A 22,491-nucleotide genomic window follows, 5' to 3' on the forward strand; every position below is an offset into this window, starting at 1 on the left:
AATTCCTATAAGTATGATTACAAATAGGTAAAAAAAAAGATTTGTGCAAGACTCAATTGTAAGTACAGTTTATAACAAAAATAGCCAGTTGATCAGCAGAACAGAAAAAAATCCGCATTGTTGCATTCAAATTTACTAAGAAAGTCATTTAACTCACATGCAATCAAATGTTAAAAGTAATAAGGATTAAGAATAGTTTGTACCTTGTCCAATAGGTATTCAACAACACCCACGTGATTAAACAAAGCAGCCCGATGGAGAGGTGTCATTTTCAGGATGTCTGTTGTATTCATTGCTGATAAAAATTTACTTTCCTGTATTTCATACATAATCTTGATCATTTCCAAACCTCCTTGAGCGCAGGCAAAGTGTAACGGCGTTGACTTGTCTTCCTTAAATAAAACATTAAAATAAACAAGTGATGTAGTATACTGCGTGTCATTCTTATAAGCTGATTTTCATACGCATTATAAGTCTTTCTTTTTTCTCAAGTGTTTTTCATATTCACTTACAAAGATATCGTTATTTGACAGACTGCAAAAGTATTAAGACTAATTTATACATACTTGCTGTGCATCTACTGGTGCGCCTGCATTCAAACATACTCTCACAGCCTACAAATAAAATAATATCTTCACAGAAATATGCTATTGACATGATGTAGTTCTTTAATGATTTTTTTATGAAATATTCAAAACAGCGTCTCAGCCCGCCGGTGTAATTCATCAGTTCATTCTATATATACATGGTTTAATTGTACGAGAATATGAATTTATACACTATAAACATATACCATTCCAATTGTATGCGCACGACATACGTTGTTGAAAAAACCTTCTTCCAATACGCTCGGGTTCAAACCTTTGGAAGGCCACCTATATGAAATGTTTGATAGCATATAAACACCAACAGAACTTGAACAGAATAGTTATATACGTCTAGTGCCAGCTTTGCCTGTCGGAGTTGTAACCATAAGTTTTAATACAAATACATGATTAATAAACCAAATTTTATTGTAAAACAATGGGCAGAAAAATTGAGGATGCAATCAAAAACCAAAAGGTCGAAAAACACTGACCATGCCAAACTGTTAAGCGACGAAAAAAGAAAACGCAACACAGGAAATTTAAAACTGACCAACCAAGAACAGCGAAGACCTTGTGTCCGACTTGTCTGAGAGAGTTTTAACCTTAGCTAATTAAACGAAACAGTCAAGACATAAGCAAAGCTTTGTCGGAGACAGTTCTTACCTTAGCTAACCCAAGGGAACAGCCAAGAACTAAGGTCAACTTATCTGAGGGTTGTAACATTAGCTAACAAAACGGAGAAACCAAGAACTAATGACACCTTTATCTGAGAGATCGGCATCCTTATCTTCAATTCAATCACGTTAATTTATCAAAGAAAATTCACAATTATAAAAATGTGTGATTTAAATCATATCATTACAGAAGAATTGACTACTGGGCGGGTAGTTCCCGTGGACCTGATTATATGTGATCATGTCCCTCAGAGCCCTAGAACTGAACAATAGACCTGATTATATGTGATCATGTCCCTCAGAGCCACAGAACTGGGCGGGTAGTTCCTCAGGACCTGATTATATGTGATCATGTCCCTCAGAGCCCTAGAACTGAACAATAGACCTGATTTTATGTCATCATGTCCCTCAGAGCCACAGAACTGGGCGGGTAGTTCCTCAGGACCTGATTATATGTGATCATGTCCCTCAGAGCCCTAGAACTGAAAAATAGACTGTCCCTCAGAGCCCTAGAACTAAACAATAGACCTGATTATATGTCATCATGTCCCTCAGAGCCCTAGAACTGAACAATAGACCTGATTATATGTCATCATGTCCCTCAGAGCCCTAGAACTGAACAATAGACCTGATTATATGTGATCATGTCCCTCAGAGCCCTAGAACTGAACAATAGACCTGATTATATGTCATCATGTCCCTCAGAGCCCTAGAACTGAACAATAGACCTGATTATATGTGATCATGTCCCTCAGATCCCTAAAACTGAACAATAGACCTGATTATATGTCATCATGTCCCTCAGAGCCCTAGAACTGAACAATAGACCTGATTATATGTCATCATGTCCCTCAGAGCCCTAGAACTGAACAATAGACCTGATTATATGTGATGATGTCCCTCAAAGCCCTAGAACTGAACAATATACCTGAATATATGTAATCATGTCCCTCAGAGCCCTAGAACTGGGCGGGTAGTTCCTCAGGACCTGATTATATGTTATCATGTCCCTCAGAGCCCTAGAACTGAACAATAGACCTGATTATATGTCATCATGTCCCTCAGAGCCCTAGAACTGAACAATAGACCTGATTATATGTCATCATATCCCTCAGAGCCCTAGAACTGAACAATAGACCTGATTATATGTCATCATGTCCATCAGAGCCCTAGAACTGAACAATAGACCTGATTATATGTCATCATGTCCCTCAGAGCCCTAGAACTGAACAATAGACCTGATTATATGTCATCATGTCCCTCAGAGCCCTAGAACTGAACAATAGACCTGATTATATGTCATCATATCCCTCAGAGCCCTAGAACTGAACAATAGACCTGATTATATGCCATCATATCCCTTAGAGCCCTAGAACTGAACAATAGACCTGATTATATGTCATCATATCCCTCAGAGCCCTAGAACTGAACAATAGACCTGATTATATGTCATCATATCCCTCAGAGCCCCAGAACTGAACAATAGACCTGATTATATGTCATCATATCCCTCAGAGCCCTAGAACTGAACATTAGACCTGATTATATGTCATCATGTCCCTCAGAGCCCTAGAACTGAACAATTGACCTGATTATATGTCATCATATCCCTCAGAGCCCTAGAACTGAACAATAGACCTGATTATATGTGATCATGTCCCTCAGAGCCCTAGAACTGAACAATAGACCTAATTATATGTCATCATATCCCTCAGAGCCACAGAACTGGGCGGATAGTTACTCAGGGCCTGCTTATATGTGTCCATGTCCATCAGAGCCCCAGAACTGGGTGGATAGTTCCTTAGGACCACCTGGTTATATGTGACCATGTCCCTCAGAGCCCTAAAACTGGGTGGATAGTTCCTCGGGACCTGATTATATGTGATCATGTATCCCAGAACCCCAGAACTGGGCGGATATTTCCTCGGGACCTGCTTATATGTGATCATGTACCTCAAAGCCCCAGAACTGAACAATAGATTTTTGTTTCTTTTCCGAACCTCTAGACAACGTATGGCCACTATTTACAGCTACCTAAGTAAACAATATTTACCTTCGGGTAACCGCTACTGACAGATACCTAACTAAATCATATTTACCTCCGGATAACAGGTATTGACAAATACGTAACCAAATCATATTAACCCCCGGATAGCAGGTTAATTGACAGATACCTAACCAAATCATATTAACCTCCGGATAACCGATATTGACAGATACCTAACCAAATCATATTTACCTCCGGGTAACCGCTATTGACATATACCTAACCAAATCATATTTACCTCCGGATAACCGCTATTGACAGATGAATGTAAGGCTGTATTATTTTCCTTGTCTTCAAAAGACAGAACTTCAGCTCTTGTGTAACCAAGTGCTTCAACTGTAATTAGACAGAAGTACAATGTATATGCTTCACTCAAACACACGACGTGCTGTTTTTAATTTATATTAATTTTTATCGTTTCAGGAGTTGAAATTATTACTTTAAAATACACCATAATGATACATAAAGTTCTAATGTAAGGAATTAGAGGTTCATTGTTGACAAGCACAATACTTTTAAAAAGGAGAGAGAAAGAGGGTGAGGCTAAGTCAATTTATAAAGATGGGTTTAAATATAAAACAACATCATCCTGGTGACAATTGTTTGTGCTTGCATGTGTATTGCAATTTTTGTTTTACATTTCTAACAATTATATTCATGGAGGTTTCGTTTAAATCCGTACTTTTGATTGAATTGCCACAATTGCGAGGCATCCCAAGATCATATGCAACAGCTTTGACTGCACGTGCTATCTGTGATAATGCTAAAACAATGCATAGCAAAACAAGAAAAAGACTCGATATTACTCTTTATTTTATGGCTGTAGCATTAAATGATAATTATAAGATTTGAATGCTTCTTTTTGTAATTCTATATGGTTGTAAAAGAGTTGATCGTGCTCACATTTTCAGAATGCAGCGCTTCCGCGCTCCATACAAAATGTGCTTCGGTCAACACTTTTACACCCCAATAAAATGACAAAGAGGGGAATTCAATTCTTAATAATATCACGGTCATACTGGCTCAGGATAATATAGTAAATGAATTAATACATGAAACAATCTACATACCATATTTTATGATAACATCTAATGTCGTAGCAGCAGCCGCTCGTGCAGCAATATGAATAGGATAGTATCCATGGTTACACTTTATACATGGTTTGGCTCCATGTTTAAGCTAAAAAAGATAGAAAAAAAAACATTTATAAGGGCATGAATTAATCATATGGCAGAATTAACGTTCAAAAGAGTGGAAACATGAAGTATAGTCTCTCAGACCTAATATATGACCGCCTTCTCATCAGTTGATTACAAACGTGCCGAAAAGAGCATTAAAGTTAACATATACTAGCTGGGAAATTAACAATAAGACAGAATACGCTAAGAGAAGGCATGCTATGATCAACATTAAGGACAAAATGTGACTTTTTACAATGGAGAGGCTTGTTTATAGGTGTAAATCTACAATGTCTATTTTCTCTTTATATTAACTTACCAACAGTTTAGCACAGTCCGCTTTGTCTTTATCAGCACAGTAACTGGAATGGTGTAAATCTACAATGTCTATTTTCTCTTTCTATCAACTTACCAACAGTTTAGCACGGTCTGCTCTGTCTTTATCAACACAGTAATGGAAAGGTGTAAATCTACAATGTCTATTTTCTCTTTCTATCAACTTACCAACAGTTTAGCACGGTCTGCTCTGTCTTTATCAACACAGTAATGGAGAGGTGTAAATCTACAATGTTTATTTTCTATTTTTATTAACTTACCAACAGTTTAGCACAGTCTGCTCTGTCTTTAACAACACAGTAATGGAGAGGTGTAAATCTACAATGTCTATTTTCTATTTCTACTAACTTACCAACAGTTTAGCACAGTCTGCTCTGTCTTTATCAACACAGTAATGGAGGGGTGTAAATCTACAATGTTTATTTTCTCTTTCTATTAACTTACCAACAGTTTAGCACAGTCCGCTTTGTCTTTATCAGCACAGTAATGGAGAGGTGTAAATCCTGATTCTCCAGCTTGTTTTATATTGATACTTTTATGTTTCAATAAAGCCTAAAATAACAAGAACTGACAACGTAAAGATAGCATTTCTAAGGTGTAATTCGGTATTACAAAAATGTTTCGTATTATATATTAATAATGCTCCAGGATACAAGTTCCTCCATCAAAAGATAGGTACAGTATGTCAAGCTTCAAATGGCAAGTCGTACAAACTGTGAATAACCGTAACAGAGAATGGCACCATGTCGTACAAACTGTGAATAACCGTAACAGAGAATGGCACCATGTCGTACAAAATGTGAATAACCGTGACAGAGAATGGCACAATGTCGCACCATGTCGTACAAACTGTGAATAACCGTAACAGAGAATGGCACCATGTCGTACAAACTGTGAATAACCGTAACAGAGAATGGCACCATGTCGTACAAACTGTGAATAACCGTAACAGAGAATGGCACCATGTCGTACAAACTGTGAATGACCGTAACAGAGAATGGCACCATGTCGTACAAACTGTGAATGACCGTAACAGAGAATGGCACCATGTCGTACAAAATGTGAATGACCGTAACAGAGAATGGCACCATGTCGTACAAACTGTGAATGACCGTAACAGAGAATGGCACCATGTCGTACAAACTGTGAATGACCGTAACAGAGACTATCAAAGATCTGTTATTAACACCACATTTCTCTAAGGACAAAATCCATTTTAAAAAGGTAGAACAAAAAGCAACCAATAGTAAGAAGGTCGTAACTGAAAAGTCTAACAAAAGGCGGTTAGCGTGTGGTCCATAAATCACTATTAAGTCTAACAAAAGGCGGATAACGTGTAGTCCATAAAACCCTATTAGGTCTAACAAAAGGCCGATAGCGTGTGGTCCATAAATCACTATTAGGTCTAACAAAAGGCGGTTAGCGTGTGGTCCATAAATCACTATTAAGTCTAACAAAAGGCGGATAACGTGTGGTCCATAAATCCCTATTAAGTCTAACAAAAGGCGGATAAAGTGTGGTTCATAAATCACTATTAGGTCTAACAAAAGGCCGATAGCGTGTGGTCCATAAATCACTATTAGGTCTAACAAAAGGCGGTTAGCGTGTGGTCCATAAATCACTATTAAGTCTAACAAAAGGCGGATAACGTGTGGTTCATAAATCACTATTAGGTCTAACAAAAGGCCGATAGCGTGTGGTCCATAAATCACTATTAGGTCTAACAAAAGGCGGATAGCGTGTGGTCCATAAACCACTATAAGGTCTGACAAATAGCAACCACTGACAAGGTTAACTTGCTGCCCGTAAACCACTATAAGGTCTGACAAATAGCAACCACTGACAAGGTTAACTTGCTGTCCATAAACCACTATAAGGTCTGATAGAGAGCAACCACTGATAAGGCAGCTAGCTGTCTATAAACAACTACAGGTGTAGTCCAACGGATTTATGGTCTTTAAGCCACTTAATGTCTCACATAAGGTAAATACTGACAAAATAAGCTTGCGGTCCGTAAATCACTGTAAGGACTAGAAAGGTTATCACTGACAAAATGAGTCTGCAGTCCGTAAATCACTATAAAGTCTAACAAAAAGCAACCCTGACAAAATAGCAAAATAGGTTTGCTGTCCGTAAATTACTTCAAAGGTCTTAAAAGGTTACCACTGATAAGGTGAGACTGTGGTCAGTAATTACTATAAGGTCAAACAAGATGCAAGCACTGACAAGGCAATTGTGCGGTCCATTATCAATATAAGGTATAACAAAAGGTAAGCACCGACACGGTACACTCACTCACTCACTCACTCACTCACTCATGATCCGTAAAGTAAATCACTATAAGGTTGAACAAAGGGCATTCACTGACATGGTAATCATGTGGCCGGTAAATCCCAATAAGGTTTAATAAAGGGCACCACTGACATGGTAATATTGCAGTCGGTAAATCACTATAAGGTTTAATAAAGGGCAGCCATTGACATGGTAATATTGTGGTCAGTAAATCACTATAAGGTCTAACAAAGGGCACCTAATGACATGGTAATATTGTGGTCGGTAAATCACTATAAGGTCTAATAAAGGGAACCCTTTGACATGGTAATCATGTGGCCGGTAAATCCCTATACGGTCTAACAAAGGGCAGCCATTGACATGGTAATATTGCAGTCGGTAAATCACTATAGGGTTAAACAAAAGGCACTCATTGACATGGTAATTGTACGGTCGGTAAATCACTATAAGATTTAACAAAGGGCAGCCATTGACATGGTAATATTGTGGTCGGTAAATCACTATAAGGTCTAACAAAGGGCACCCTTTGACATGGTAATCATGAGGCCGGTAAATCACTATACGGTCTAACAAAGGGCAGCCATTGACATGCTAATATTGCAGTCGGTAAATAACTATAAGGTTAAACAAAAGGCACTCATTGACATGGTAATTGTACGGTCGGTAAATCACTATAAGGTTTAACAAAAGGCACCCATTGACATGGTAATATTGCAGTCGGTAAATCACTACAAGGTTTAACAAAGGGCACCCACTGACAACGTAAGGCCGTGGTTGGTTAATCACTTTAAGGTCTACACATAGGCACCTACTGACAACGCAAGGCCGTGGTTGTTAAATCACTTTAAGGTCTACACAAAGACACCCACTGACAACGTAAGGTCGTTTTTGGTAAATCACTATAAGGTCTACACAAAGGCACCCACTGACAACGTAAGGCCGTGGTCGGTAAATCACTATAAGGTCTACACAAAGGCACCCACTGACAACGTAAGGCCGTGGTTGGTAAATCACTATAAGGTCTACACAAAGGCACCCACTGACAACGTAATATAAGGTCGTAGTCGGTAAATCACTATAAGGTATACACATAGGCACTAACTGACAACGTAAGGCCGTAGTCGGTAAATCACTATAAGGTCTACACAAAGCTAAGGCACCCACTGACAATGTAAGGTCGTAGTCGGTAAATCACTATAAGGTCTACACATAGGCACTAACTGACAACGTAAGGTCGTAGTCGGTAAATCACTATAAGGTCTACACAAAGCTAAGGCACCCACTGACAACGTAAAGCCGTTGTTGGTAAATCACTAAAAGGTCTACACATAGGCACCCACTGACAACGTAAGGCCGTGGTCGGTAAATCACTATAAGGTCTACACATACATAGGCACCCACTGACAACGTAAGGCCGTGGTCGGTAAATCACTATAAGGTCCACACAAAGCTAAGGCACCAACTGACAACGTAAGGTTGTAGTCGGTAAATCACTATAAGGGCTACACATAGGCACCCACTGACAACGTAAGGCCTTTGTTGGTAAATCACTATAAGGTCTACACATACATAGGCACCCACTGACAACGTAAGGCCGTGGTCGGTAAATCACTATAAGGTCCACACAAAGCTAAGGCACCAACTGACAACGTAAGGTTGTAGTCGGTAAATCACTATAAGGGCTACACATAGGCACCCACTGACAACGTAAGGCCTTTGTTGGTAAATCACTATAAGGTCTACACATAGGCACCCACTGACAACGTAAGGCCGTGGTCGGTAAATCACTATAAGTCTAACAAAAGACAACCACTGACAAGGTAAACCTGCTGTCCGGAAATCACTGTAAGGTCTAACAATTATTACACAGGGTCCATTAAACAAAAGTTATTTCAAATGATAAAGATATTATTGTTTATAACAATATCGACAATGTGATATGAAACAAATAGAACTGTGGAGATAAAAAAAGACAGAATAATATAATATGTCAGCCGATACAGATAAATCTTTCCCTGTTCAACTTGGTGGTCCTTAACTGTTATATTATTTCACCCACGGAAGCGTTTTTTTCTTCTTTTGATGTTTTAATGACAACATAGATTTTCTAATCTTTATGTTAAAAAATTTACATATAATTTACTCATTTTTGTTTGTTTGTTATTAAAATAACGTTAATTATTAAGCTGGCGTACATTAGTTAATTATTGTTATTCACCAAGCGTACAAGGATCTTATTAATTTACTACAGATTTTGATCTTCACTACAACATTTTATAAAAGAAACTGTACTTGTGATGTAATACCAATCTCAAATCAAGAAAGAAAGAACATTAACTAATTTGGAAATTAATAAAGCCTGAATTTTGATTTTTAAAGATATAGGTTGGGAATTAGTTTAAAGGCTTTTGTTAGAAATAAGTAAGGTATCCGAAATTAAATTTTTAACTATAAGTTGTAATTGGCAATCTATTCTATATACTCTCCGTATCAATAACAAGTATTTAATTTAGATTATTTATCCAGCTCCGGACCAATAGAAATTGCAGTTGATCTTATATGATAATATATACCTCTCTCGGTATCAATGACACGTATTTTATTATTTATCCACCTCCGGACCAATAGAAGTGCAGTTTGTTCTTATACGATAACATATACCTCTCTCGGTATCAATAACAGGTATTTTATTATTTACCCACCTCTGGACCAATAGAAAGTGCAGTTTGTTCTTATACGATAATATATACATTGTACCTCTAATGATTTGAGGGAATCACAATCTACAGCTAGATGTATAGGTGCCATCTGAAGATCATTGAGAATGGTTGAATCAGCTTCATTTTTCAGAAGAAAGTCTATTATGATGGTTTGTTCATTCCTCACAGCTTCATGTAGGGGGGTGTCACCAGTGCTGTTTTTAGCGTTAATATCTACAATAAGGTAACTTAAAATTCTTAACTGTTTCTTCTGACTTAATAGAACAAACAGTTTTAATTACCAATACACGTTGTTAAGTTCAGGAGGTCCGCATGAATTAAGACTATATATTTTACACATAAAAAGCAATCCTTTCCAACACATAGTACCCGAAAATAATGTTTTAGGTCAACTTATAGTATGCACTATGCACTCACACTTACAAAAATCTTTAAATTACTCCGGACTTTGTAAAAGTTGTAGAAAAGTTAAACAGATACTATAGAAGGTTTGGTGATTATGAACATAACCGTTATTTGGGAAAGAAGACAGTAGCAACCACAAACAAGGATCTAACGAGGAACAGGCTGTCAGTCCCAAGTCAGGAGCCTGTAATTCAGTAGTTGTCGTCTGTTGCAGTATATCCTATTGTTTTTCGTTTATTGTTTTGTACATAGATCAGACCGTTAGTTACCTCTATTGAATTGTTTTACATTTATTATTTTGGGGCCTTTTAAAGCTTGCTGTTTGGTATAGGTTATGTTCATTGTAGAAGGTCGGACGGTGACATATAGCTGCTAACCTCTATATCATTTGGTCTCTGGTGGAGAGTTGTATCATGGGAAATCATATAACATCTTATTTTTGTATCTACAACATTTCGGATGTTTTTTGTACGTAACTAACCTATGATATAGCTAATAATCATTTGGAAGAAATTTAATTTCAAAAACACACCATTAAACAATCCTGATGATAAAGTCAATTGAAAAAGATCAAATTAAATACCACATACAAATGGCGAAAAAACTAAAAGCACCTTAGATAATAAATATACTATGCGTGTTTATGAGTATATAAATGATCATTACCTCCATCATGTTGAATGATAAAATCTACGATATTTAGGTGTCCATTGGTGGAGGCATGATGGAGTGCTGTGTTACCATTAGTGTCTTGTATGTGAAGTCTCTCTGGATTTTCTACGTACAATCTCTGGAATTCCTGTTGTTTGCCTTTTGAAGCTGCCTAGAAAAAGAATATATCCTTTATAACAATTGTATAATAATGATGATTGTCCCGGAGGATATGATCAGCTAAGTTTTCAGTGCTTCGGTGATCATATGGTTTATAAGGCCAAAAATAAATAATTGTTTGTTTCCCCAAACCCGACCCTATGAAGTCAGGTGTGGGTAGGTACTAAACATACGTGTTTTACATTCTCTGTTGATTATTAGAAATTACTAAGATATAATATTCCAGTCCCTTCAGGCGAAGCCGACCCTTGGTTGATTGAGCTATCATTTTTTGTATTCCTTATGGTCAAAAGCTCATCATGTATTTAAAACATGCTTGCCTTTCAAATGTTTAGTTTGAGCTTTATAATAAAGACATATAATTTTAAAGAGAGCTAGTAATCAATCTGTATATTTAGAAGTTCATTCAACCATTAGTTTGGGAGTTTTTTGTTGTAGCAAACAATTTCATTAAAACTTATAATTTTAAAATATGACATATGGTAGAAATTGTTACTTCTTGATTTTGAATGAGCAATTCTTCACTAATGATCTGTTATGTTTACCATCGGAACGATTTTAATGCAAAGTTGTATCAATGTTTACCAGAGGAAATTACCGTTCCTAATGCATGTTATTATTTCACTTATGTTTGATACAACCAATCTTTACCTTAATGAGGTCAGGCTACAGGATAATTTCTACTGTCAGAAGACATGATTAATGTAACTCCTACCTGTCAACCCGAATCATACATAATAGAGTGTTCTTACCAAAAGATGTCAACGTGGATCATCTTAAATTGTATCCTTTCCTGCAATTGTAAACCAAGCTGTAGATCTGAACTCTGATCATTTATTATGGTATCTACCCGAATCATGTTCAATGGCACTATAAATGTCATACTGTATCATCTGGTATTGGTATTAAATCATGTTTTATAGAACTGCAGATGTGAGCGTGAATCGTCTTTGATTATAATCCTACCTGGGTATGTTAATATGAATCATCTTGAGCTTATTCCTACCTAAACACATCAACCTGAATTAACTTCAATGGTATTACCTACTTGAATTATCCTCAATGATTTTACCTAATTGAATTATCTTCAATGTTATTACCTACTTGAATTATCTTCAATGATATTACCTAATAGAAATATCTTCAATGTTATTACCTACTTGAATTATCTTCAATGATATTACCTACTTGAATTATCTTCAATGATATATTACCTACTTGAATTATCTTCAATGATATTACCCACTTGAACTATCTTCAATGATATTACCTACTTGAATAATCTTCAATGATATTACTTACTTGAATTATCTTCAATGATATTACCTACTTGAATTATCTTCAACGTTATTACCTACTTGAATTATCTTCAATGATATTACCCTACTTGAATTATCTTCAGTGATATTACCTACTTGAATTATCTTCAATGATATTACCCACTTGCATTATCTTCAATGTTTTTACCTACTTGAATTATCTTCAGTGATATTACCTACTTGAATTATCTTCAATGATATTACCTACTTGAATTATCTTCAATGATATTACCCACTTGCATTATCTTCAATGTTTTTACCTACTTGAATTATCTTCAATGATATATTACCTACTTGAATTATCTTCAATGATATTACCTACTTGAATTATCTTCAATGATATCACCTAATTGAATTATCTTCAATGATATCACCTACTTGAATTATCTTCAATGTTATTACCTACTTGAATTATCTTCAATGTTATTACCTACCTGAATTATCTTCAATATTATTACCTACTTGAATTATCTTCAATGATATTACCTACTTGAATTATCTTCAGTGATATTACCTACTTGAATTATCTTCAATGATATTACCTACTTGAATTATCTTCAATGTTTTTACCTACTTGAATTATCTTCAATGATATTACCTACTTGAATTATCTTCAATATTATTACCTACTTGAATTATCTTCAATGATATTACCTACTTGAATTATCTTCAGTGATATTACCTACTTGAATTATCTTCAATGATATTACCCACTTGCATTATCTTCAATGTTTTTACCTACTTGAATTATCTTCAATGATATTACTTACTTGAATTATCTTCAATGTTATTACCTATCTAAATTATCTTCAATGTTATTACCTACTTGAATTATCTTCAATGATATCACCTAATTGAATTATCTTCAATGATATCACCTACTTGAATTATCTTCAGTGATATTACCTACTTGAATTATCTTCAATGATATCACCTAATTGAATTATCTTCAATGATATCACCTACTTGAATTATCCTCAATGATATTACCTACTTGAATTATCTTTAATGTTATTACCTACTTGAATTATCTTCAATGTTATTACCTACTTGAATTATCTTCAATGTTATTCCCTGCCTGAATTATCTTCAATGATATTACCTACTTGAATTATCTTCAATGATATATTACCTACTTGAATTATCTTCAATATTATTACCTACCTGAATTATCTTCAATGATATATTACCTACTTGAATTATCTTCAATATTATCACCTACTTGAATTATCTTCAATATTATTACCTACCTGAATTATCTTCAAAGATATTACCTACTTGAATAATCAATGTTATTACCTAAGGGAGCTACCATTTGATTTTTATGGGGGCTAGGATGGAAAAACTTGTCCTGCATTTGTTAGCTCACCTGGCCCAAAGGGCCAAGTGAGCTTTTCTCATCACTTGGCGTCCGTCGTCCGTCGTCGTCCGTCGTCGTTAACTTTTACAAAAATCTTCTCCTCTGAAACTACTTGGCCAAATTAAACCAAACTTGGCCACAATCATCATTGGGGTATCTAGTTAAAAAATGTGTCCGGTGACCCGGCAAACCAACCAAGATGGCCGCCATGGCTAAAAATAGAACATAGGGGTAAAATGTAGATTTTGGCTTTTATCTCTGAAACCAAAGCATTTAGAGCAAATCTGACATGGTCTAATATTGTTTATCAGGTCAAGATCTATCTACCCTGAAATTTTCAGATGAATCTGACAACCCGTTGTTGGGTTGCTGCCCCTGAATTGGTAATTTTAAGGAAATTTTGCCGTTTTTGGTTATTATATTGATATTATTATAGATAGAGATAAACTATAAACAGCAATAATGTTCAGCAAAGTAAGATCTACAAATAAGTCAACTTGACCAAAATGGTCAGTTGACCCCTTAAGGAGTTATTGCCTTTTATAGTCAATTTGTAACCATTTTCGTAAATTTTTGTAATCTTTTACAAAAATCTTCTCCTCTGAAACTACCAAGACAAATTTAACCAAACTTGTCCACAATCATCATTAGGGTATCTAGTTTAAAAAATGTGTCCGATGACCCCGCCCACGAAACAAGATGGCCGACATGGCTAAAAAATAGTACATAGGGAAAAAGGCAGTTTTTGGCTCATATCTCTGAAACCAAAGCCTTAAGAGCAAATCTGACAGGATAAAATTGTTCATTAGGTCAAGATCTATCTGCCCTGAAATTTTCAGACCAATCAGGCAACATGTTGTTGGGTTGCTGCCCCTGAATTGGTAATTTTAAGAAAATTTTGCAGCTTTTGGTTATTATCTTGAATATTATTATAGATAGAGATAAACTGTAAACAGCAATAATGTACAGCAAAGTAAGATCTACAAATAAGTCAACATGACCAAAATTATCAATTGACCCCTGAAGGAGTGTTTGCCCTTTATAGTCAATTTTTTACAATTTTCATAAATTTTGTAAATTTTTGTAAATTTTTACAAAATATTTTCCACTGTAACTACTGGGCCAAGTTCATTATAGATAGAGATAATTGTAAGCAGCAAGAATGTTCAGTAAAGTAAGATCTACAAACACATCACCATCACCAAAACACAATTTTGTCATGAATCCATCTGTGTCCTTTGTTTAATATGCACATAGACCAAGGTGAGCGACACAGGCTCTTTAGAGCCTCTAGTTTAGTTGTAATCTCTGTCCTGCCTTTTTATTTTTCACTCTATTCGGTCCTGCCTTTTTTATTAGTTTATCCTGACTTTTTGTACATAAATTGACATCCTGCTTTTTTTTTTCCAAATTGCTCATCCTATCTTTATTTTTTACTCAAAACTCCTGTCCTGCCTTTTTTCAAATTTCATCCTAGCCCCCCCCCCCCCCCCCCCCCCTCCCTCCTAAAAATCAAATGGTAGCTCCCTAATTGAATTATCGAGTTGGATCATATTTAATGGAGTGTTATCCTACCTTAAGATATGAACGTTGATCACATTTGACTGGTACCAGTGGGTGTATTTTACTGTCATCTCGATTTTGAAATTTCATATTTCCGTCAAGTTAGTCTCGAATAAACTATTTTCATTAATTCCTTAAACATATTGCCTGCCCAGACTCCGGAAATCAATTTGAGAAGTCAAACAATAATTGATAAAGGTTTAAAAAATATTGTATTGTTTCTGATCGATTTCCTAATTGCAGAATTTTAAGTATAATTGGAAGCATTTTGAGTTTCCATCTCCAATTGATTGGAAAAGAAAACAATAAGTTGAGTACACAGAGAACTATTAATAGACATTATACATTTGAGATTCTATTACCCTCCCGATAGTAATCCAGCTCTAACCAAGCAAACACATAATATTTTACAATGCATTGTCTCAAAACTAATAACGGTTTCTGATACGTGAAGCGATCTGAAAATCAAATACCCTGGTGTAAAACTTTTCAGGTCAATTACTTTTTTGTTAAAAATAACGAATAATTGTCAAATAAAACAAACGTTTGGGGATGTTTTAGTTTTAAATTAATTTTAGGACTCGTTTTACAAAATAATTTCTAAATCATGAATTACAGAAACACGTTACGAGCAGAGAATATATTTTTTTTCATTTAGAGATATAGATCAATACATACATTATATAAAATTGAGAATGGAAATGGGGAATGTGTCAAAGAGACAACAACACGACCATAGAACAGACAACAGCAGAAGGTCACCAATAGGTCTTCAATGCAGCGAGAAATTCCCGCACCCGGAGACGTCCTTCAGCTGGCCCCTAAACAAATATATATACTAGTTCAGTGAAAATGAACGCCATACTAAACTCCAAATTGTACACAAGAAACTAAAATTAAAAATAATACAAGACTAACAAAGGCTAGAGGCTCCTGACTTGGGACAGGCGCAAAAATGCGGCGGGGTTAAACATGTTTATGAGATCTCAACCCTCCCCCTATACCTCTAGCCAATGTAGAAAAGTAAACGCATAACAATACGCACATTAAAATTCAGTTCAAGAGAAGTCCGAGTCTGATGTCAGAAGATGTAACCAAATAAAATAAACAAAATGACAATAATACATAAATAACAACAGACTACTAGCAGTTAACTGACATGCCAGCTCCAGACTTCAATTAAACTGATTGAAAGATTATGTCTTCATCATATGAATATCAGGCACAATCCTTCCCGTTATACTCTACCTCATGACATAAGCGTAGTCATACAAGCAAATTCTGATTTCATTTTTAACTATAAAAATGCAACAAGTACGTCATGCGATTGTATAAAGTTACATAAGGGGAAAGTTCGTTGATCGAGTAGGATACAGGTCTGTTGAGAATGATTAGATTTTTTTTTTTATTTCTCGTATTCGTGTTGTTCTAGCAAAAAATGTTGAATTTATAGCAAAATAGTTCACAAATACAAAAAGAATAACGGTAAATTCAAAGTCAAATATATGTTATCTCTGAGTAAAACTGAAATTCAGGCAACAACATATTTCTTCAAATCTCCATTACAGTCTTGGAGTTGGTCCTTGAACATCGACGAAGAGATATTTATGGTCATAATGCGCATCTGGTTCAAAGACCGTGATACCATTAATGTTTGCTTCCCCTCAATGTTCGATAATTATTAGATGAGTGGAAATTAATGGTGAAATTTTAATCGAAACATGACAAGAACACTTGTAATGTGATGCATATTGATTATTTCCTTAGGAAAGGACACAAAAGAATAGTCTTCATTTTTAAATAAAAAATAAACTTCTTGTTATTTTAAAGCCAAATACAAAAGATTGACCATTAATTCCTTAGGGGTTACTGTAAACAAGGGCCATTACCGGCAAATATGAAATATGGAATTTTAAAAAGCCTTGCAGCAAATACTTTCCATACTTGGTAAGAAGTGTGGAAAATTCACTATTATATCAAAGTGCAGCTTGTGCCGACTTTTAATCCACCCTTCCACAAGCAAAAGATACAAATAAAGTACTATCATATTTTTTTATCAGCTACATTTATTAAAACATAATACTTTGCTTTTTTTTATTTCATAGCATAAAGAGCAAGATTTTATATTAAATAGGGACTGTATATTTAAGATCTATAATTTTAGATTGGGCTGTTCGACTCCACTTATTTATTTAACGGAAGAGAATATGATTATGTTAAAAGTTGGTGCTTAGTTGATGAGAAAAATAGTATTTTATACTTTCTGTCGTCATTAACACTATGTTACACATCAATTGTTTCCAATTATCTGCCTTAAATAGATAAAAAATATCTGAGCCATCTTGGAATCTGGAGTGATGACATGAGGCAGCATTGGCTAATTAAAAATGGACATTTCATCTCAAACCTTTTTTGGATGTTTTGTGACGGAAAGTTTGTAAAATCATGATGTGTTTCAAATGATTCACTGAGTTATTTCGTTAATATTCGGGTGTGCTAAAGGTTCTATTCTGTTTTTTAATTAGCGGCATGTTTTACCTTTTATTCTTAAATCGATTATTTTGATAAATATTATCTTTGCATTAAACTTTCTATAATCCGTTTATTGTATTTGTTACTTTTTCTATGTAACCAAATTGATATAGTAATAGTCGACTGCACACAAGAAATACGTACCAACTTACTATACTATGAACTCATGAGTACATAAAATGTATAGATATATTAACCCCAAGGGTGATTGAGGGATAGAAATATGGCCACTCTTGGTCTTCTACTGATCGGTAGTAAAAACCTTGCAAAAGTGGGGCTTCCCTTAAGTTGCGCACAGACACGTCCGGTCAGAATGGGGACGTTAAATCCGATGACTTGTGTATTGAGAGTGCCAAGCACTCTGCATTTTAAGAACCCTCGCAGCAACTCTTTGAGAGGTCCGTAGGTGGCATGTTGCAAGGCTAAATTCATGTCCTTATCCAAGTTACCCTCATTTTCCAGTGGCATTTCCAAATAAATAATGGACAAGGTAACTTAGTATGCAACACATATTCCATGTCAATGAACGGGAAAACGATAAGGACATTCTTGGATTCCATACTGATACCATTAAATGCCCAGCTGTATTCTTAGTAAAGTAAAATCAAAACTCCTATGATAAATGATAAAGAAAAGAAACTACCAATCAATTCGCGGATCAGCTAAAACCCCTCGACATCAACAGGATTGGTCTGTTAGTTTCCAAAAGGGAAACAACTACTAATGTGTCCCATCTAGTGGGTACATGTCTCAAACAAACCTTACAATATCTCCAGAAACTTTACTCAACATGAAATAATAATACAAGCATAAAATGTGGTTATCCTAGACACATAAATTGCATAAAGGAATTCATATAACCCATTACCATATATACAAGTAAGTTGTCCTTTTAGCCAAACAGTATAATTCATATTATCTTTATGTTGCATTATTTTCATTTATATCTGCATTCTTATGTTATATCGTTCTTGTGTAACTATAGTATAGATCCATGTTCTCAAAGTGTCCCTCGATTTAAATTTAGAGAAATTTTTGCTAATATAGAAAAAGAGAAGATGTGGTTTGATTAACAATAAGACAACCATTCATTGCTAAGTGTATTCTCGTAACTTTTGATTAGTTATATAAACTGCTATATCATTTCGTTTTGATCAGATTGGATTTTCATCATAACAAAGATCAGTACCATCTTAAATTGTATTTCCATCATGATCATTAAATGATATAAACTGGGAACCAGAGCTACTTCCCATAGTCCCCAAATTTCTATCCGAGGTAACAATGACAATGAACGTTAACCTATCCGGAAACCATTTGTTTCGGACATACAGACGAGAAGACATATGAACGGACATGAGAACAGACGACTATGTGTCCCTTAATTTTTCAGGATAATATAAACAACCTCAACAAATAATCATAATCAAACAAAACGTATGTATATTATAGACTTCTAAAACATCATTGGGCATTATGCAGTGTTAAAAATAAAACGTTAACAAATAAATATGTAAATGAATAAAAACAGCTATATGGAATTGCATGTAGAAAGAATCTGTATTTACTTACTTCCAGAAAGCATTCTTCTGGTGTACAATGCACTGGACATGTTGATAAATCACTACCTATAGAGCTTGTATCCGTCATCGACAATAGAGATATGTTCCCGTTATTTTCTGCAACCACATGTTTCAAATTGATTTTGCGTTTTTTATTTTTACCTCCAGAAACTAGCCTAAGAAGACGAGTATTTCGAACGCGTTCCATACCCAAGAAAAATGTTTTTGTTTATGGTCTATATTTAGTGTATTTGTCCTAAAATTTACACCTAACACACACAACTTATTGCATTGGGCATTTAAACGATTTGTCGTGACGTTTACCTTTCCCAAATAAGTTTAACGGAAATTGCATGTATTAAGTTACATAAATTTTGGTATTTCACAATACTTCTTCAGACTGCTGATAGCTCTGATTCGACGGGCTTCTATTCAAATATTTATTTATCGTTTTCAACTGGGAACAATGAGAGGCTTCGAAAACACTTAAGGTACTTGGAATTTATCGATAGATAGATTAACGATCTTAAAGGGTACTCATTTTACTGTTAAGTAATTATACCGCTAACACCATATAATCAATCAGATGTTATGCACAAGAGAAATACGGCTGTCGATTGTTAGCAGCTATAACTAAATACAGAAAATAACAGAAGTTACAAATTTTTTCTTAACCATGGAGATAATCATTTTTAAGTCACATTAGAAACAAGAAAATATTTGATGTGGACCTTTTTTTAATGTTTAACCATAAACCACTAAGTCTTTCATATCTAAATGTACTAATTTGGATACAAAGTACAATGTAACCATCTTTATGAAAAGGTTAATAAGAATCGGACCTCATATCTTGAGGGCAGTATGACCACGAATGAACTCCAATGAACAATTTACGATCGAGGATGGCAATTCAATAGTTGAAATTTGATAGCCTCTACTCGCAAGAAGCATCTCAAAAGAGCCTCTACTCGCAAGAAGCATCTCAAAAGTCATAATTCCAGAGGACAAAACACTAATAACACAAATCAACAGTCTAAATTCCATTTGACATTCATGACATATAAAATCAAAACTCCTAATTCCAGAGGTCACAACACGAAAGAGACAATATGTAACACAGTCTAGTGTAAGGGCAAACATAAAAGGTACATATTTCGAACTGACGTGAGAGAAAGACAACTTATTACAACCGATTTATTATAGAACAAAAACAGGCGTGAGAATACGAATAAAAAGATAACATAAGTTACTTTAAAATTGGTCATTTGTCACTGTGGAAAACTCCATTAACTGCAAAAACTCGTCACAGACATCCTTTTGATAACGGCCGTTATTCAGATGAAAATAGAACAAACTGTGTTTACACTGTCAGTTATCAGATATAATATATCACTTAAAAACTTTTTCATGTCACCTTTTTATTAGAATGTAAACAGTCAAACAATGTGTATAATCTGTTCCAAAATCTGGCTATCGGTGAGCAATTAGAGTTTATAACGGTATTGTTTCGTCTTGTTTTTAAACGAAATAAAAGACATTTATAGTTTAGCATAATTATTTTCACTTGACATTAGACTTTATAGTCATACATCTATACTATTAAACGAGGAGACCTCATTTTGTGTGTCGCTTCTCTTCCTTCCACAATACATTAATCATCATTCCCCTGTGTCCTATAGGTACCATGCATAGTCGCATTTGTCATCCATGATTATGATTATTCAGTTTGGGTTATTTTGGGAGAAAAACGAAAAAAAGGCGTCCGGATATTGTTTCAGTCATCGGACGGACTTTTAAGTCATAAACAATACTTCCGTTTAGACATGTTTAAAAATAGCACATAATTTTCAAAAATACTTAGGACAGGACAATTATTTTCACGGTTTTCTGTATACTATGATCATACATATATTATAAAAAAAAATGTATTTGCTATTTACTATCAATTCCAAGTTTACTATCCACGGCGGTTGCTGATATATTATATAAAGAGTCTCTACATGATACTACATCCACAGGCACTTGTTTCTATCCATGGGAAGCCCCACTATCAACGTATATTTACGAGTATACGTTGATAGTGGGGCTTCCCACGGATAGAAACAAGTGCCTGTGACTACATCAGTGACTGCCGTGGATAGTAGATTAGGAATTGATAGGAAATCTGAGTAGTGAATAGCAAATTAATTTTTATTTTTAGTATATGTATCATGTGTATGTTCATAGTATAGAGAAAAACAGAAAACAAGCAATAACGGACTTTGGAAAAAGAGGGGGAGGTCTAAAACAAAATCATGTCCTGTCAACACGGCACCCGCAGGCTAAGACTTTTGATACCTTTCCTGAAATAAGCCAGTCATAAAATATTTTACGAAAATTCATACTATGAACAGTTTACATACTTTCAACCACGCACTAAATGCCTGCGATTTCGCGGGTGTGTTCTAGTTTCCTATATTTTAGCATGTTCACTAGAAATCTTTTTGAAATTCTCCATACTTACTTATCGTCAAAGTTTTCTATTGATTAATAATTCTAGGATTGCTTGTTCTAATTTGATTATAATAATTCTAGGATTGCTTGTTCTAATTTGATTATAATAATTCTATGATTGCTTGTTCTAATTTGATTAACAGGATTATTCATAAAAGTCAATTTAGTTGTCAAAAAAATAATATCTACTGGTCTCGTTTGTTAGCTTTAATCGTTGAAATAAAGGATCATATTCCTTGTAAAAAAAAGGGTAGATATGAATAAAAGTGACGTATATATCACATTTCAACTAATTTGCCATAGAAAAGTCAACATTTGATGGCTGTGTTTTGAAAACACTTTTATTACCTGCATTTACTTCAAACAAATAAAAAGCTGAAACATTTTATCATAAATTCATAGCAAAGAAAAATTGATTGTACTGACTTTATTTGCAAATGAGAAATTTCTGATCAAATCTATAAAACAATTTACATAATTACATAATCAAATATCTATTACTTAAAGCACATAAAAATCAATTGAAGACAATTATATCCAGATTCAGCAACGAAATATATGTTAATTGAATATCCATATACACTGAAAATAT

At 34.8% G+C, this 22,491-nt stretch overlaps 1 protein-coding gene and 1 long non-coding RNA gene across 9 annotated transcripts in view; both read right to left on the reverse strand.

Annotated features, from left to right (window-relative positions):
* The window catches only part of LOC127736776 (transient receptor potential cation channel subfamily A member 1-like), a 48,966-nt gene extending 29,279 nt beyond the window's left edge, over nucleotides 1–19,687 (reverse strand). The window contains exons 1-8 of the mRNA XM_052247371.1: nucleotides 19,417–19,687; nucleotides 10,906–11,062; nucleotides 9,872–10,047; nucleotides 5,267–5,374; nucleotides 4,379–4,487; nucleotides 3,547–3,644; nucleotides 567–614; nucleotides 204–392 (exon numbers count right to left, since the gene is read on the reverse strand). Coding sequence (XP_052103331.1) covers nucleotides 204–392; nucleotides 567–614; nucleotides 3,547–3,644; nucleotides 4,379–4,487; nucleotides 5,267–5,374; nucleotides 9,872–10,047; nucleotides 10,906–11,062; nucleotides 19,417–19,614 — 1,083 coding nt within the window. The 5' untranslated portion in view covers nucleotides 19,615–19,687. The remainder of the gene's footprint in view (nucleotides 1–203; nucleotides 393–566; nucleotides 615–3,546; nucleotides 3,645–4,378; nucleotides 4,488–5,266; nucleotides 5,375–9,871; nucleotides 10,048–10,905; nucleotides 11,063–19,416) is intronic.
* On the reverse strand, nucleotides 12,148–13,461 carry LOC127736983 (uncharacterized). 8 transcript variants are annotated; one of them, XR_007999252.1, is made up of 5 exons: nucleotides 13,408–13,461; nucleotides 12,876–12,931; nucleotides 12,764–12,819; nucleotides 12,538–12,593; nucleotides 12,218–12,254 (listed from the first exon to the last, which is right to left on the reverse strand). It is a non-coding gene; the product is annotated as an uncharacterized LOC127736983 (long non-coding RNA). The 8 variants fall into 8 exon arrangements; XR_007999254.1 differs by lacking the exons at nucleotides 12,218–12,254; nucleotides 12,538–12,593 and adding an exon at nucleotides 12,148–12,198 and having other exon boundaries at nucleotides 12,764–12,791; nucleotides 12,848–12,931; XR_007999253.1 differs by lacking the exons at nucleotides 12,218–12,254; nucleotides 12,876–12,931; nucleotides 13,408–13,461 and adding exons at nucleotides 12,148–12,198; nucleotides 13,016–13,149.
* Nucleotides 19,688–22,491: the final 2,804 nt, after the last annotated feature.

This window comes from Mytilus californianus, unplaced genomic scaffold, assembly GCF_021869535.1.
Source record: "Mytilus californianus isolate M0D057914Y unplaced genomic scaffold, xbMytCali1.0.p SCAF_1, whole genome shotgun sequence".
NCBI classification, from domain to species: Eukaryota; Metazoa; Mollusca; class Bivalvia; order Mytilida; family Mytilidae; genus Mytilus; species Mytilus californianus.